The 16,920-nt window shown below is 49.8% G+C and overlaps 1 protein-coding gene across 1 annotated transcript; it reads left to right on the top strand.

The window, feature by feature from the left end:
* The first annotated feature begins 738 nt into the window (after positions 1–738).
* On the top strand, positions 739–15,938 carry ACADS (acyl-CoA dehydrogenase, C-2 to C-3 short chain). Its single transcript, XM_008569346.1, has 10 exons — positions 739–833; positions 2,130–2,293; positions 13,032–13,181; positions 13,442–13,553; positions 14,033–14,184; positions 14,481–14,651; positions 14,732–14,869; positions 15,017–15,112; positions 15,335–15,391; positions 15,524–15,938. Exons 1-10 carry the CDS (start codon positions 788–790, stop codon positions 15,674–15,676), a joined length of 1,239 nt encoding a protein of 412 aa, XP_008567568.1. The 5' UTR covers positions 739–787; the 3' UTR covers positions 15,677–15,938.
* The last annotated feature ends 982 nt before the right edge of the window (positions 15,939–16,920 follow it).

Raw genomic sequence — 16,920 nt, 5'->3', positions numbered from 1 at the left:
CAGGTCTCGGCGAGTGATTCCTGAATGAAGCGGAGCATTCCAAGCAGAGGGAACAGTGATTGTAAAGGCCCAGAGGCAAGAACTAGCTCGGGGTCTTAGAGGAGAGCTGCCTCATGTGGCTGGAGCAAAGACAACCAGAAAGCGGTGGGCATGGAGAAGGAGAGGCAGGCAGGGGCAGGTCCGAGAGAGCTTTTGAGGCCATGGAATTGGATTTTAGGAGAGAAGAGCCCTTCGACGATGGGTTTTAAGGCGAGGACTGCTATATCATTTAAGTTTTAAAAAGACCTCTATGCCTTTATGCGAGACTCTGTCCTTGGCTTTGTCCTGTCAGCATTTTTTTTTTTTTTTTTTTAAAAGATGACCGGTAAGGGGATCTTAACCCTTGTCTTGGTGTTGTCAACACCACGCTCACCCAGTGAGCGAACCGGCCATCCCTATGTGGGATCCGAACCCGGGGCCTTGGTGTTATCAGCACCGCACTCTCCCGAGTGAGCCACTGGCCGGCCCGTCCTGTCAGCATTTTAATTAACGACAAGATCATGACAACAAGGTGGCCTGCTTCAGATAACTCCACGCGCGCAGAAGAGTATCAAACTCATCCCGGTGGGAAGGCCTGACGTAGGCCCCGCCCCCGGACGCGCGCGCGCGTGCGTGATGGTCCCGCCTCCGCGGCCCGAGGGCGTGGCCTCCCGCCCTGCGCCGGCGCCGGCCCCGCCCCTTGCAGTCCGGAACCCGCGCTGGAGGTCGGAGGTCGGAGAGGAGAAACTCAGCGCAGTGTCAGTGAGCCATGGCCGCCACGCTGCTCGCCCGGGCCCGTGGCCCTCTCCGCGGAGGTGAGTAAGCTCAGGCTCTGCGCAGCGGCCCCGCAGCAGGGGCCGACCAAGCGGGCGTCGGTCTCGGCGTCCGATTCTACCCCAGCCGCGGGCGGCCGGCGGTTCTGCTCCCCCACTGGAGCGCGCGCGGCCTTTGCCCCAGTTCGGTTGCTCTTAGCGCCTGCCGGGCCCCTGCCCTTCAGGCACCCCTGGCTTCCGCTCACACCCCGTTCCCTGGCTGATTCTCATCACCTGCCCAACTTTCACGGCCGCATTCACCGCCGCTCCCTCATTTCACCCCTAGCGGAGGTTCAGGGTACGCCCTTACCTCGGGTCCAGGCCTGGGATTGAACCCACACTCGCATCTGTGACTTTGGGTGAGACGCTCAGCCCTTCTCAGTCTCAGTTGACCCATGTGCAAAATGGCTACAGTGAAGTATTACTGGTCTCAGAGAGTTGTTGGAAGAATGAAATCACGTAGTATGTAAAACATTTAGTACAATGCCTGGCGTGGAACAGGTGTTACGGAAATGTCAGCTGTTGTTGATTATTTAATACAGCACCATTCCCATCTTATCATCTGTCTCCAGTTGTAGCAGCAGTGACACATGTGGCCAAGGCTTCTTTTGCCTGGTCCAGATCCGCTCACCTTGAATAATAACAAGAAGGGGAAACCTTTATTGAGATCTTCACTGAGTGCTATAGTTAGTATTTCTGTAATCCTCCCATCCCCAGGAGCCAGGACCGTTGTCCTCCACATTTTATAGAAACTGAGGCCCAGTGAAATTAAAACCCTTGCTTGAGGTTACAGAGCTATGGCCTTATTATTATTGGTATTGTACTGAAAACTGAATGAGGTAATTTGTGTAAAGCGTTTAGTGAACATAGTAACTTTAGTGTGGGTTTTTAACAGTGACACTATTGACATTTTGGGCCGACAATTCTTTGTTGTGGGGGCTGTCCCATGCATTGTAGGATGTTTAGCAGCATCCCTGGTCTCTACCCAGAGGATACCAATAGCATTTCCCCCTACAGCTGTGACAACCAAAAATGTCTGTAGACGTTGGCAGATGTCCCTGGTGGAGAACCACTAAGTTAGTGGATCGCTATTTTTATTATTATTTTAAGAGCTTTTTTTTTTTTTTTTTTTTTGTCCTTTTTGAGACCTGCAGCACCGTGCTCAGCCAGTGAGCGCACCGGCCATCCCTCTATAGGATCCGAACCAGCGGCGAATGCGCCACAGGCTTGGCCCTATTTTAAGAGCTTTTAAGAGCTCTTAATTCTCCTTCCACTGACTCCTGCTCTTCTTCCTGGCAGCTCTCCGTCCTCGGGACTGGCGGTGGTTACACACTGTCTACCAGTCTGTGGAACTGCCCGAGACACACCAGATGTTGCGTCAGACGTGCCGGGACTTTGCTGAGAAGGAGCTGTTTCCCATTGCGGCCCAGGTGGACAAGGAACACCTCTTCCCAGTGGCTCAGGTGAGAGTACCAACCTTAGCAGCCCGTGATGGCAGTCTGCCCTTGGTTCCTGAGTTGTGGCAGTGACGGCCAGAGGCACTGGGACCCAGAAAATGCCCTAGAGGTTTCTCTTGTTCAGCATGAGGCCTATGGCCAGGATTTAACTTCCAGAAACAACAATAATAAATGTCAATTTGCTTATGTGCCAGGCATTGTGTTAATTGTAATAGTTCACACAGAATGCTTGCCTTGTGCTAGGCACTATTCTGAGCACTTGAGACAGGCTATCTTATTTATTCCTCACAACAGTCCTATGAAGTGAAGGTACTCTTATTATATACCCCACTGCATAGATGATGAAACTCAAACTTAGGAGCAGGTTAAATAATGTACCCAAGGTCATAGAGCTAATCAGCTGCAGAGCCAGGGCTCAAACCCAGGTCTGTCTTCTGCCAGACCCTGAGATCCCCATCAGTTGCCCCCCTCCTGTGCCATTATATTCTTCCATTTTCATTCAGTCCATCTGCAGTTACATGTTTGAGATGTTACTGCCATGTCCCCTGACTTGGCAAGATGTCTGGCACACAGTGTAAACACTCAATAGATATTTGTTGCATCAATGATTGGTGAAAAGGCAAACCTTTCTGGCTTTTCCTCCATGCCTGTTTTTCATTCTGATGAATTTTCTCCCTTTTTTTGGAGGGGGTGGGGCAGCTGGCCGGTGTGGGATCCAAACCCTTGACCCTTGACATTAATGTTATCAATCAGTCTGAGGAATTTAAGAGTTGTGGTCCCCATTTATATGTCTTATAGGCCCTAGGGCTGCTCTTCCAACTTAGTAAATATTGTATGTTCTGTGTATTGGGCATTGTCCCTGGATGGTGGGAACACTCAAGGAGAGCAAAGCTGAGTAGGCAGATGGCATTCTGGGCACCAAAATTAGTTGGGCAACTTTTAGGTATTAGACATTTAACATGTCATCTCATTTAGTCCTAAGGACATTTCTACCTAATCTAATCTACATTTTGCTTTCTGGAATGATTGCAAGGATTAAGTGAAATAATGTATGCCAAATTCATGATGCCTGGTACTTGAAAAATGGTAACCGTGAATACTATGATTGCTCTTTTTATTACAGTTGAGAAAATTGAAGCATAGAGAAGACTTTCCAAGGTTTATTGGTCTGTGAAGATAGAATTCATAGGCTGGCTGGCTCCAAAACCCTCTCCATCCATGATACACGTGGTTGTCCCAGAAGCCCAGCTGGCAGGCAGAGAAGCCTTATTCTAGTAGGGAATATTATTGTCCAGCCTCAGCTACCCCTCCACCCTTTGGACCAACACACACATTAGTCTCGGTTACCTCCTCTGCCAACTGCCCCTTCACTTGTCAGCACCATTAGTGGAGATGTGAAAAAACTCAGATTCTTTGTTAGTAAAGGAAAGGAATAAGCACATAGGCCGGTGAAAAGTAGGAACAGTTTAGAAGTGCTTCCCCCGAGACAGTGCTGTGTGTTGGGGCTCTTCCTGCCGAATGACAGACTGACTGACTTATTTTTCCTATATTGTTGTACTCCCGCAAAGTATTACTAATATTGCAGACATAGATTTGCTCTATGCAAGAAAGATGGCAGTAGAAGCAGATTTTTTACCAACCTAATGTTAATTAGTGGCTAGACCCTCTGACTTTATCCTCCCCTGCTTGCTTTATGGTGCTGGGGAAGTTGCTCCAAATGGTGGCAGAAATGGGTATCAAAGGAGGAGGTTATGGACAGCAACCTCTCTCCCCTCTGGGGGTGCTGCCCAGTAGGATTTGCTAAATGAATGAAGGTAGCTGAGAGTGGTGATAACATGTGTATTTTGTCTCATCTCTTACAAGATGTTTTCACATACGTAATCTCATTAGATTAGCTCCAGTCTGGAGCAGTTGTATTAATTGCTTTCCTTTGTAGAGCTAGGAAGCAGCCATGCTCAATCTTCTGATCTTTCCACTAGTTCTGGTGTTGGCGGCTAATGGGATGCACAGGTTTCTCCTCAATATTTGCTTTCCTTAGCTCAGGATTGAGGCCTGTTGGCTTTTTGCTTTGATCCCTGTCACTGTGTATGGTGCTAAACTCCTGGTTACAGAAGGGAATCTAGGGATAAAGAAGACAGAACAGTTAAAGAACTAGACACACAAAGATGATATGTCATATTTGCAGAATTCAAAATAATACAATTAGTATTTCAAAATCATAATAGTAATAATAACATCAATAGCTAACATTTAAAAGTTACCATATTCCAGGTACTTATGTTTAAGACAATATTATGAGGTAGGTACTTAATTATCTCCAGTTTTCAAATAGGAAACTGAAGCCAGAGATTGAGATTAAATTTCTTGCTGAACAGTCACATAGCTGATAGCTGGAAGAGCCAGATATAGATTTCTGAGCCACCTCCTGGTTTAATAGGTGCTTAGTTAATTATTTCTTATTTATTTATTTTGTGGCAGCTGGCTGGTATGGGGATCTGAACCCTTGACCTTGATGTTAGAAGGCTGCACTCTAACCAGCTGACCAACTGGCCAGCCTTAATTATCTCTAATATTTTTTCCTGAAGAATTTTTTCCCCCTGAAAGGTGGGTTTATGAGGGGGGAGTCAAGGGGAGAAAAACTGAGAGGAGGGTAGGCCAAGAATTAGGTGGAAGTGCCAATTTCTGTTTACTTGGCTGGCTTTGTAACCTTAATTGAACTTTAGTCTTTTTATGTCCAAACTAACAAATGAGGTCCTTGAGGCTTTCAGTCAAGATGGCAGAATTGACAGTCCCCAGCATCACTCTCTCCCACAGATTAACCAATTTACAACTGTAAAAAACCAATGACAGCTAAGCTGGGTCCACTAGAGCTCAGGGGAAGAGGAGAGACCTATGAAGTACATGAAGGTGGGAGAAGCCATGATGAGAGAAAGAAAAAAACCACTCCAACCATTTTGTGCTGCGGCCGCTTTAAGGCTGGAGCTGCTGAACACATGGAGCAGGAGCCAGCAAAAGCTTCAGCTGTGCCCTTCAGATGAAGTTGCTTGGAGGTGGCAGGGGAGAAAAGGGCCCTGGTGGCCCCCAAGCCAACAAGACCACTAATAGGGTTCCCGTGGACCCACATAGTAGCAAGGAGCCACAACAACTGACAAAAAGCAGCCACTAGAGGCCAGTGAGTCATTGTAAGGGACTGGTGTACAGCTGTACAGCCCATCCCATGGGAAGTGTTTGCAGCACAGGTGGTAGGGGAGGAGATGGGCCATCAGGGGAACACTGGGGCACAGCAAGGACAGCTGACAGGCACCCCAATCAGCGAAGGACCACTCAGAGGAGACTGGTCAGGAATATAGAAGTGCATGGGGTGCAGTTTGATGAAAAGACTCAGGCCCAGATCAGAGTTTCTACACAATCCAGGTGCACCGGGTCTGTGGAGAGCCAGAAGTATCTATAAAGTCAACCATTAAAACTGGAACTGCACAAAATCCTTCCCTAGGGAATCAGCAGCAAAGCAGCAATTTAGCTAAACCACACAGCTCAAGTACTGGTCCTCACAGGAAGTTCCCCCATTTTAGAAGTCAGCAAAGGACAAAAAATTAGTTCTGGCCCAGACACACTGCAAGTGCCTCGGAGTCCACCAGGGGACCTGAGGTATGGAGCTGGAGACCGGACCCCCCTCCCAGAACCAGGCACACCACCAGCACCAAGGAGCATACCAAAAACATCACCTCCATATGGGTGGCCCACCACAGCCACCGCAATAACCATGGCTGCCGCAAAAGCAGCTAGATGCCACAACCACCATACAGATGGTCTGCCAGCCACTGGAGTGCATTGACACAAGGAGAGTCACCAGCAGAGACTAAAGAAAAGAAGATGTGTCTCTCCACAAAGCCCATTTCAGAGTGACAGAAGCATCTGCTCTATGATAACATTGGGGAACCTGAACACACCTCTCAGAATTGGACAGATCATCTAGGCAACAAATCAACAGAGTAACCATTACTCTTTCAGAAAGAGAGAAGAAATCTAGGGTTATCAGAGGTGGGAGGAGGGAGAGAGAGGGGGATAGGGAGAGATTGGACAAGGGGCATAAAGAATAAGTACAATTTATAACAATGTATATGCTAGTAATACTCATTTTTTTTTTTTTTTTTAAAAGATGACCGGTAAGGGGATCTCAACCCTTGGCTTGGTGTTGTCAGCACCACGCTCAGCCAGTGAGCAAACCGGCCATCCCTATATAGGATCCGAACCCGTGGCCTTGGTGTTATCAGCACCGCACTCTACCGAGTGAGCCACGGGCCGGCCTGCTAGTAATACTCATTTGATCAACATATGTCAACACTGAACCCTCAAAATATGTATAATCAATTATGATTCAATAAAAATTTTTTAAAAACCCAGAAAATCCCCTAACAAATGAAGGAAACAATTCTGAATTTACAATGCCATTTTGTTATAAAGGGAAATAGGAAATAGAATAGTGTTTCCAGGGCCGGCCCGGTGGCGCACTGGAGAGTGCACCGCTTGGGAGCGCGGCAGCGCTCCCGCTGAGGGTTTGGATCCCATGTGGAGACCGGTTCCCGCTCACTGGCTGAGCGCGGTGCGGGCACGACACCGAGGGTTGCGATCCCGTTACCGGTCAGTAAAAAAGACAAAAGGGTTAAAAAAAAAAAATAGTGTTTCCAACTGATTATGGACTCCTTAACCTTGAAATATAATATGTATATTTACATGTATAAAACTGGACCCACTTTCATCTCATTAATCAGTAAATATTTATTCACTAATTTTAAAGTGCTGGGTGCACTTCTCTTGTCTTGTTTTAGAAGATAGTATTGACACTGACCCAGTTAGCCCCATAGAAACCTCTAGAGTCATACCCTTTTTTTCTTCTCCCTCATGCCGATTGATTCTTGTTAATTCCACTCTGGAAATGTCTCCTGCATGTCACCTTCTCTCATTTCTCCCAACCAGAATTCATCTGTCTATGTTCCAGTAGCATTCCATTTGTAATCTGTAATTCTCTAGTTGTGCTTATCACATTATCGTATGTCTTGTATCAGTTATTTTGAACAACTCCTGAAGACAGGGGTTGGATCCTGTTCATATATCTCTCTTCCTATCCAAAACAACACTTTGCACTTAGTAAGTGCTCCACAGTCAGCAGATGTCTGTGGAGTTTCATTGAATTGAACCAGAATGTACACCTGTTAAGTAAGCACCAGGATCTGAATGTCCTTACTGTCCCAGCACATGGCACATATTTATACATGGTGGGACCCAGTGGAGGTGGCTAAGAGGGCCTCTGTCAATGCGTGATTTTCTCTTGAGTAAGCAGCAAATCTTTAACGAGTTAGGAAATTTTATTCTTTATAGTGAGTTAGTTTTGACTGTAGTGAGTGTAGACATACTCAGAATAAATTTAATTTTTTAAAAATGTGAGTTTTAGAAGCAACTTAAAGCATTGTTTTTATGTGAAGTACCCTTTGAACGTTTTCCAAATATAAAGGTGGCAGGTGCTAAAGGCTTGCTTTGTTTGGTACTGCTGGGAAGGGGGTCTTACTCTTTCTCACCTCTTATCTTGGGAGTTTGGAGACCACTAAGCTTGGCATAGTTGGTGGTGGTGCCTCTTTTCAGGGTGTAGGTTCGGGTTGCTGGAACCAAGAGTAACCAGTGTGAGTAGCTCTAGAGGGTTGCCTTTGAGATAGCTCTGAAGGTCAGGCCTCTCTGTAGAAAATACTAAAATATTGAGGGAGCCTGGCTGCTGTTAGCCAATTAATATCAACTTATGTAGGTCAGAAACAGTATATAAAACTGAACCCACGTGTGATATTAAGATACATATATTTGGGTTTTCATCCATGGTTCTAACCTTCCCTTGCCTTTCTGTCTTGGAGATGGCCGTAAAGATATTCTCTGACCTATCTTGTCTGATTGTAGATCATAAGACCCCCATTCCAGAAAGGGCCCTGCCCCATACCCAAGAGGAAGGAATGCTGCACAGAGAGGCCAAGAAGAGTCTGAACAGACAGGCCTTGTGGGTTTCCCCACACAGGCTGTTAGTGTTAGATCACACCCTTTTTGTCCAATCACATTTCTACACAGTTGTCCGTGCTTCAGTCATGCCTATATAATGAAGCTTCCATAAAAACCAGAGATCATTGGGTTCAGAGAGCTTCTGGTAAGCTGAACACATGGAGGTTCCTGGAGGGTGGCTCACGCAGGGAGGGCATGGAAGCCCCTTCCGCAAACCCTTCCCCGTACCTTGCTCTGTGTGTTTCTTTGTATCCTTTGTAACATCCTTTATCATAAACCAGTAAATGTAAGAACATGTTTTCCTGAGTGCTGTGAGCCACTCAAGCAAGCTAATTGAGCCCAAGGAGGAGGTCATGGGAACCCCAATTTATAGCTGGTCAGTCAGAAGTTCCAGAGGCCTGGGCCTGCGACTAGTATCTGAAGGGGGGGTGCAGTCTTGGGGACTGAGCCCTCACCTGTGGGATCTGACACTGACTCTATGTAAATAGTGTCAGAATTGATGGAATCAGAGGACAACCAGCTGTTGTCCACTGAAGAATTGCTTGCTTGCTTGCTAGCTAGTGGGGAGAAATCCCTACACGTTTGTTCACAGAAGTGGGTCTTCTGTATTGTTGCTAAGTAAGAGCTGAGGTTGGGTTTTTTTCCTCTCACCACGTTCTTTTTGTTTTTGGTTTCTTCTTTTTGATTATACAAATTTTTTTTTTTTTTGGTGGCTGGCTGGTACAGGGATCTGAACCCTTGACCTTGGTGTTATTGATTATACGAACATTGTCTCTTCTCTCTACTGCCACTCTTTACCCCTCGCTGCTGGTCTCCCTACCTGTCTGTATTTCAGGATGCCCTTTAATAAGTGTACATTACCACCAGTATTGCTTCTGTCCCCAGTTTTTTTCTAGAATGTTGCTGCAGCTGGCCACAGCACGTTGCCTGAAATCTAGACATATATTTCAGAATGAGGAAGGCTGGGAAACACAGCCCCAATTATCACTGATAAAATGGGGTGAGGGTGACTGTACACAGGCCACAGGTTTGGAGGAGTGCGTACTCTCAAGCATGGCAGCCCGTTATTCCAGGGCGGCACTCCTGTCTACTTTGAATTTTGCTGACTCCGTACCAGCGTGATAGTGGAAACGCTGTCCCTTTCACCGGTGGAGGTAGACATTTTTAAAGAAAACACTGATGGTGAGAAAAGAGGGAGGAAAGAGACATGGGCCGACATTAAGGGAGGACAACGCATGCTAGGGAAGTCCTTTGGATGTAGTAATTGTGAATTCCTACAACTTCTGATGCTAGCTCAGTGAGAACTGTCAGGATAGCCAGAGGGAGATGGTGTTATGTAGAGAGGAGGGTGCCAGGGTTCTGGCTGGCTTCCTTGTGGCCTGGATCTGCCACCAACTCTGTGCATCCTCTCTGTGTGAGTTCCTCCCACTGTAAAAGGGAGATGGGGTAATCCGTGTCCTGCCTACCTGTCGGGTCATGTGATCATGCATTTTAGGTGAATATGAAGAACTAAGTGCGGGTTAGGGAGCCTGATCATTTTACATGCTGCCTGGGAATTTTGGTTCCCCTTGTGTTTCTTGGGATGAAAAGGAGTCATGGGATGATTGACTCATCTATCATTTTTTCCGGAGTTCTGCACTGAAGAGCCTTAGCATTAAGGGTGGGTATGTCATAGTGGCCAGGAAGATATGATGGTGCTTGTAGAGTAAGACCACTTGAGCTATTGTAGCCTCAGTCTGTTCTGCTGGGAGGCCAGAGAAAAAGCTTTTCAGTGAGGGTCCCATCTAGGCCAGAGTGTGAGTCTTGGAGACCTGAATATTTCTAGCACCTGGTAGCATATGGCCCAGCAGCAGAGGCATTCCTTACTACATACTCTTTGCACCCCAGAAAGGTTTGCTGCATGTCTCAAGTGTGGGCTGGACAGGCCTGTCCTGAGGCTTTGTGTGTGCTGGCCACAGGGCTGTCTCCAAATCCTCTTTATAGCACAGTAATGCAGAAACGCTGTCTACTATGGACTTCCCTCCTCCCCAGTTGATTCTCACTTACTGAATGACACACATTATTGAGCAGGATCACCTCTTCTTCCCCCAAGGATGTGACAGCCACAGAACGATCATCTTTTTAGCAATTCTCAAAATGACACATCCCTGGTAGCTCTAAGTCCCCATTTGTTACTGTATACTAGTTTCCTATTGCCGCTGTAACAAATGGCCACAAACTCAGTGGCTTAGAACAATGTACAGTTATTATCTGACAGTTCAGGAGATCAGAAAACCAGCGTGGGTCGCACTGGGCTAAAATCAAGGTTTTTGCATAGCTGTGTTCCTTCCAGAGGTTCCAGGGGACAATCTGTTCCTTGTCTTTTCCAGCTTGTAGAGGCCGCCTGCAATCTTTGGCTCATGACCCCCTTCCAGCCGGTGTTTGCATCACTCTGACCTCTGCCTCCATGTCAGATCTGCTTCTCTGACTCTCCTTTTCCCTTCTTTCCCTTATAAGGACCCTCGCGATGACATCGGGCCCACTCTGGTAGTGCAGGATAACCACCCGCAGCTCAAGATCCTTAACTTAATCATGTCTGCAAAGTCCCTCTTGCCATGTGAGAAAACATATTCACAGGGCACAGGATTAGGATGTAGACATCTTTGAGGAGCTGTTATTCTGCCTCCGATATGCTGGCTGTCTCCTTCCTGGTGTCAGTCTGCTCTGTAACTGCAAGTACAGCATCTGCCCTGGGGGCTGCAGAGCTTGATGAGCACTGGCGGGGTCAGAAGCTCAGTGCCACTTGGCAAATGAGTCATGCCCTGCTTGTGCAACACATGGGAGACGTGGAGATGAGGAAGGCCCACCTCCAGCTTAGATTCTTACAGGAGAGTTTCCTATGGGAGCAGTTGAAGGCAGACCAAATAAGCAGTATCTTAGAGGAATGCACAGATTGTTACAGAAGTGCGGCAGACTCATGGGTGCTCTCCCTTCTCCATACATCATCATCAAAATAAGAACTTGTCTTCCTCTTGATGATCACACTGTTCACTGATCACTCAACCTGAGCCAGGTACTGGGCTCAGTGCTTTATATACATTGTCTCAGTTAATCCTGTAAACAATCCTATGAGGTAAGTATCATTTTGGGGGGTGGGGGAAGGTAGAACCTTTATAACCACAGAAGTAATATTAATTATAGAAAAACAAGAAAATATTGGCAGGCTGGTGGTTAGCTCAGTTGGTTAGAGCATAGCTTTATAATACCAAGGTCACAGGTTTGGGTCCCAGTACCAGCCAGTGCCAAAAAAAAAGAAAAAATATTGGCAAACATTTTTATTGGTTTGCTTCTTTTAAGTCAAAATAGTGTCAGAACATGGCCACAGGAATGAAATTGTATAAAAGGGCTAATGGAAAGCAATGGTCCCGCTTCTTCCCTGTCCCTGTGCCCCAGAGGCAATTGGTTTTAATTGTTTCTTGAAGTTAGGCAGGTTCTGTGTGGTCCACATTTCTCAGGTGGAAAGCAGGCTTGGAGAGGTTAAGGAATTTGTCCTACATTAGAAAGAGCAAAGGCGGGCAGTGTGGTAAGCTGGTTAAGCTTCTGGAGTCATTGCCTGGGTTTCAGTCCCAGCCATACCACTTGTAAGCACTGTGGCCTTGAGCAAGTTGCTTAACCTCTCTGAGCCCCAATTTCCATAACTGTACTATGACGTTAACATACAGCATTGTTCTTATAGCACTTTAGATAGAGATTCAAATGAAAGAGTAAGCATAAAGCACTTAGTACAGAGTTTGGCATGTAGTAGGCACTTTATAATTAACGATTACAATTATTATTTTATTTATTTAATTTTTGGCAGATGGCCAGTACAGGGATCCGAAAGCTTGACCTTGGTGTTATCAGCACCATGCTCTCCCAAATGAGCTAACCAGCCAGCCCTACAGTTATTATTATTATTGTTATTCCAAATAAAAAATCCCAAGCTCTTATCATCTACTCATTCTTTCACTGGCAGTAGGTATATATAGCAGTGAGCAAAAGCAGTGTGCCCCCATGGTCAGGGAGAGAGACCTTAATCAAATGAGCACATTAATAGATGTGAAATTCCAGATGCATAGGTAGTGTAAAGGTGTCACAGGAGTGTGTGGTCAAAGGATGTGACTTAGTGAGGCCAGAGATGGCAGCCCTAAAGAAGTGATGCTTGAGCTGAGATCAGGAGGGAAGGAGGAGGGGATAGTAACTGGTTGATAAAGAGCATTACTGACATAGGAAATAGCATGTGCAAAGGCCCTGTGGTGGGGAGGGTGTGTGTGTGTGTGTGTGTGTGTGTGTGTGTGTGTGTGTGTGTGTGTGTGTGTGTGATGTGCTTAGGGGAGTGAAGGAAGATCAGTATGGCACAGTGCTGTCCTGCACCTTATCTTGGATTCCCCTAGGGCTTCCTGTAACTTCTGCCTGCTCACTGGTTGTGGTTGTGGTTGTGGACAGAGGTGAGCCAGCATGGAGTGTGGGGGCAGGACGGCTTGAGGGAGTGGTGCTGTCAGGCAGACCTCAGCTGGGCTGCGTTTTCAGCATCTGGACTTGGGGATCTCAGGCGGGTGGGTGGGTGGAGTCGTGTGGCCTGAGTTTCTGCAGGCGCTGGCTCAGGGGCAGGAGGGTTTGGGGCTGAGGATGGCGGGCACTGGCCCCCAGCAGCTGCCCGTGCCATGACCTCCTTCCCTGGGGCCAGGTAAAGAAGATGGGTGAGCTTGGGCTTCTGGCCATGGATGTGCCTGAGGAGCTCTGTGGTGCCGGTCTCGATTACCTGGCCTATGCCATTGCCATGGAGGAGATCAGCCGCGGCTGTGCCTCTACTGGAGTCATCATGAGTGTCAACAATGTGAGGCCCCCTCTTGGGTCCCTGGGATGCATAGCGGGAGGGGAGGCTCCTGTGGGCAGGCAGGCATTCTGGCCATGAGTCCCAGCATCCTGGGCACAGCCAGGCCTTGGCTCCCAGTCCCTGATCTCCCTGGAGACAACTCTGGATTTGGTCCTCCTAGGTAGACCTCAGGTGCGAACATGCCTTGGGGTGCTGCCTGCGGGTGGGCATGGTGTGCCTGGGCTTGAGGGCCTCTGACCACTCCCCACTGTCCCCACCAGTCTCTCTACCTGGGGCCTATCCTGAAGTTTGGCTCCAAGGAGCAGAAGCAGCAGTGGGTCACTCCTTTCACCAGTGGCGACAAAATTGGCTGTTTTGCCCTCAGTGAACCAGGTATTACAGTGGCGTCTCCTGTCCCTGCACCTCAGAATCTGGGTGACAGACCTGAATAGGAGGTGGGTTGCCCCAGGTGAGAGGCAGGAACCCGTGGTGCCATGGGCCAGCCGCTGGTTGCTTCCTGAGGCCAGAGGAAAGGCTTCTAGTGTGGGTGGTTGGGGCTGAGCTTGGCTGCCTGGGGTCTTCCAACGGGGACGCTGTGCCTTGTCTGAGTGGGAGGAAGGCTAGGCTTGAAGATGCCCCACTCCTGCACACTGACCTTTCTTGCCCTCTTGGACTAATCTCTGGGAGCTTTGGGAGCTGGCGCGGCACTGGAGTTTTCTCTTGGGAGCTAGAACCCTAATTCCTTAGTGCCCAAGGTATAGGGTCTTTGTGCTTACCAGCTCTGGGGTGAGGCTGGGTTCCCCAGTGAGCTGGTGGCAGTGCCCGTAGAGGCGGTACGGTGGTATGGGCTCCTGAGTCTGTGTGTGGGGCAGGCAATGGCAGCGACGCGGGAGCCGCTTCCACCACTGCCCGGGCAGAGGGTGACTCGTGGGTCCTGAATGGCACCAAAGCCTGGATCACCAACTCCTGGGAGGCCTCAGCCGCCGTGGTCTTTGCCAGCACAGACAGATCCCTGCAGAACAAGGTGGGGACCCCAGAGAGAGGGTCAGTTAGACCTCTGGGCTGCATTCATTCCATAGTTTCTGGATCTAAGTCTATTGGAACAGTTCCTGCTCCAGGGCAAGTTGGGGCTGCCCCTTTTCCGTCCCTGGCCTGCCACTGGCAGCTGCATCTTCCTCAGAAGCCAGCAGATGGTGTCCTGGCCTGAACTTCCACAGGAGGCAGAGGGGAGGGGCTGGAGTTGGTGTCTGGGGGTGCTAGGGTAGGGGCGTGGCCTGGGGCAGCCTCTGAGGAAACTTCTTGGCCTTTCGGGCCTTTCAGGGCATCAGTGCCTTCCTGGTTCCCATGCCAACGCCTGGGCTCACGCTGGGGAAGAAGGAAGACAAGCTGGGAATCCGGGCCTCATCCACAGCCAACCTCATCTTTGAGGACTGTCGCATTCCCAAGGACAACCTGCTGGGGGAGCCGGGGATGGGCTTCAAGATAGCCATGGTGAGCCCGGCAGCAGGGGCAGTGCTCTGGGGCAGGCCCCGGGCCGCGCTGGCCAGCTGCTGATGGGGCGGTCCTCACAGCAAACCCTGGACATGGGCCGCATTGGCATCGCCGCCCAGGCTCTGGGCATCGCCCAGGCTGCCCTCGATTGTGCTGTGAACTACGCTGATACTCGTATGGCCTTTGGGGCACCCCTCACCAAGCTCCAGGGCATCCAGGTAACGGGAGGTGGCTTTAGGAGCTGGGTCTGGACGCTGGAGGGTGGGAAGCTCCCGGGTCTTCCTCCCTTCTCTCTCCTGCCCTTGGAGGGAGGAGGGAGGGAAGGGGGCAGCTGCTGACCAGTGGGTGGGGTGGGCTTGTTGCAGTTCAAGTTGGCAGACATGGCCCTGGCCCTGGAGAGCGCTCGGCTGCTGACCTGGCGTGCTGCCATGTTGAAGGATAACAAGAAGCCGTTCACCAAGGTGCCTGTGGAAGGTCTCCCAGGGCCTGGCCTTAGCGGGCCAAGGGCCTGAGGGGGAAGTCTGAGTGGGTCCCAGTTCCTTGGGCCTTGGTGGGTCAGGGGTGTGGGCCTGTGGGTTTATTGCCCGAAGGGGAAGTTCCTGCAGGCCCGCCCCGGCTGAGGGCCCTGAGCTGGGGGCTCCCCTTGAGATGAAGTTTCTGACTCTGCCATCCCCTGTGGTCAGGAGGCAGCCATGGCCAAGCTGGCTGCATCAGAGGCTGCAACTGCCATCAGCCATCAGGTGAGTGTCCATGGGAGGCCCCAGGGTGCCAGCTGCCTCCTCCTCAGCTGGTCCTTTTGTGTGGCTGGTCCTGCCCATCTTTCCCCATGGGAGGGGGTCTTCTCCCTGCTGAGCCCTTGCTTTCCATCTTAGGCCATCCAGATCCTGGGCGGCATGGGCTATGTGTCAGAGATGCCGGCTGAGCGGCACTACCGTGATGCCCGCATCACTGAGATCTACGAAGGCACCAGTGAGATCCAGAGGCTGGTGATCGCTGGACAACTGCTCAAGAGCTACCGGAGCTGAGCCCTTTTTCAGGGCCCATCTGCGCTCCACCCGGGAGCTGGGCAGCCTGAGGACCGTGGAAAGGAGGCGGGAACCACATGGCCTTAACCTTGATTCCTGGTCAGAGATTGTGGCAGCTGGGAAGGGGCCATGCTCTTCATGACAGGCCCACCCTGACCCCAGCCCTCTGGACTGGCTAGAGAGCTCTCCTGCCCCCCACACCTCTGCCTGCCCCAGATCAAACTGCCAGAGAATAAATCTTGGGGAGAGAGGAGTGGCGAAAGGTGGTGGCCTGTGCCTGAGGACAAACCCGTCTTCAGCTAGGTTTCTTGGCTCTGTTACCTCTTCTCCATGAATGTGCCTCATTTTCATCATCTGAGTGGTCATGGCATCCTGGAGGTGGGACTGGGGAGCCCTAAGTGACCCTGTGGCATTCCCCAGTTCCCATGAGCCCTGGTGCTTGGCCTGAAGACCCAGGTGGGACAGGCTCTTGGCGGCGTCTGTTCTCTTCCCTGAGGTCAGGGGTCAGAGAGAGAGTGGGGTGGGGGCCAGGATGACCAGGCCTCAAAGCAGCAGCAGTTGTGTTCTCTTGGGCCTGGGGGTGCCAGGCTTAGAAAGGCGATTACTGGGTTGTGGCATCTGTGGCAGCCCAGGGCCCCGTACATCTCTGTAAAGTATGAGGGTACATAAAAAATTCATGGGAAGGTTCATTTTATCTTTTTTTTTTTTAAAGATGACCGGTAAGGGGATCTTAACCCTTGGCTTGGTGTTGTCAACACCACGCTCACCCAGTGAGCGAACCGGCCATCCCTATGTGGGATCCGAACCCGGGGCCTTGGTGTTATCAGCACCACACTCTCCCGAGTGAGCCACGGGCCGGCCCTCATTTTATCTTTTAATTATATTTTTCTGTGATTGTTTTGAAGGACCTTCACAGAAATGAGTGCAGAGGGGTGGTCTGATTTGAGCTTTGTAGGGTGAGCTGTGGGATCTGTCTGTAGGTAATAAAGCATACCTGTCTCCTGACCCTTCTGTCCTCACCCTCTCCTGGGGTGCTGCTGGGGAGGGAAGGTGGTCGTTAGTCAACACAGAGCCCCTGCTGTCTGGCAAACTCCACCCTGTGTGTTGTGGGGGGAGGGGGTTGCTGACTCAGCAGAGAGGCCTCTCTGCCCTGGGAAAGCTCTGGAGCTCCAGGAGGAGGCAGGGTTGGCTAAGGAGGCTGTTCAGGAAAATAAGGACCTAGATTGAGGCGGCCTCAGTCAGTG

This window comes from Galeopterus variegatus, unplaced genomic scaffold (assembly GCF_000696425.1).
Source record: "Galeopterus variegatus unplaced genomic scaffold, G_variegatus-3.0.2 Scaffold487, whole genome shotgun sequence".
Lineage (NCBI taxonomy): Eukaryota > Metazoa > Chordata > Mammalia > Dermoptera > Cynocephalidae > Galeopterus > Galeopterus variegatus.
The sequence above is the reverse complement of the archived record's forward strand: the minus strand, read 5'-3'. Positions and strand labels throughout refer to the sequence as shown.

Bases quoted from the DNA above. Each gene is read 5' to 3' on its own strand.
- ACADS (XM_008569346.1), top strand. From the start codon at position 788: ATGGCCGCCACGCTGCTCGCCCGGGCCCGTGGCCCTCTCCGCGGAG. The intron at 14,185-14,480 runs GTGGGGACCCCA...CGGGCCTTTCAG, and splicing joins ACAGATCCCTGCAGAACAAG to GGCATCAGTGCCTTCCTGGT. The intron at 14,870-15,016 runs GTAACGGGAGGT...GGCTTGTTGCAG, and splicing joins CCAAGCTCCAGGGCATCCAG to TTCAAGTTGGCAGACATGGC.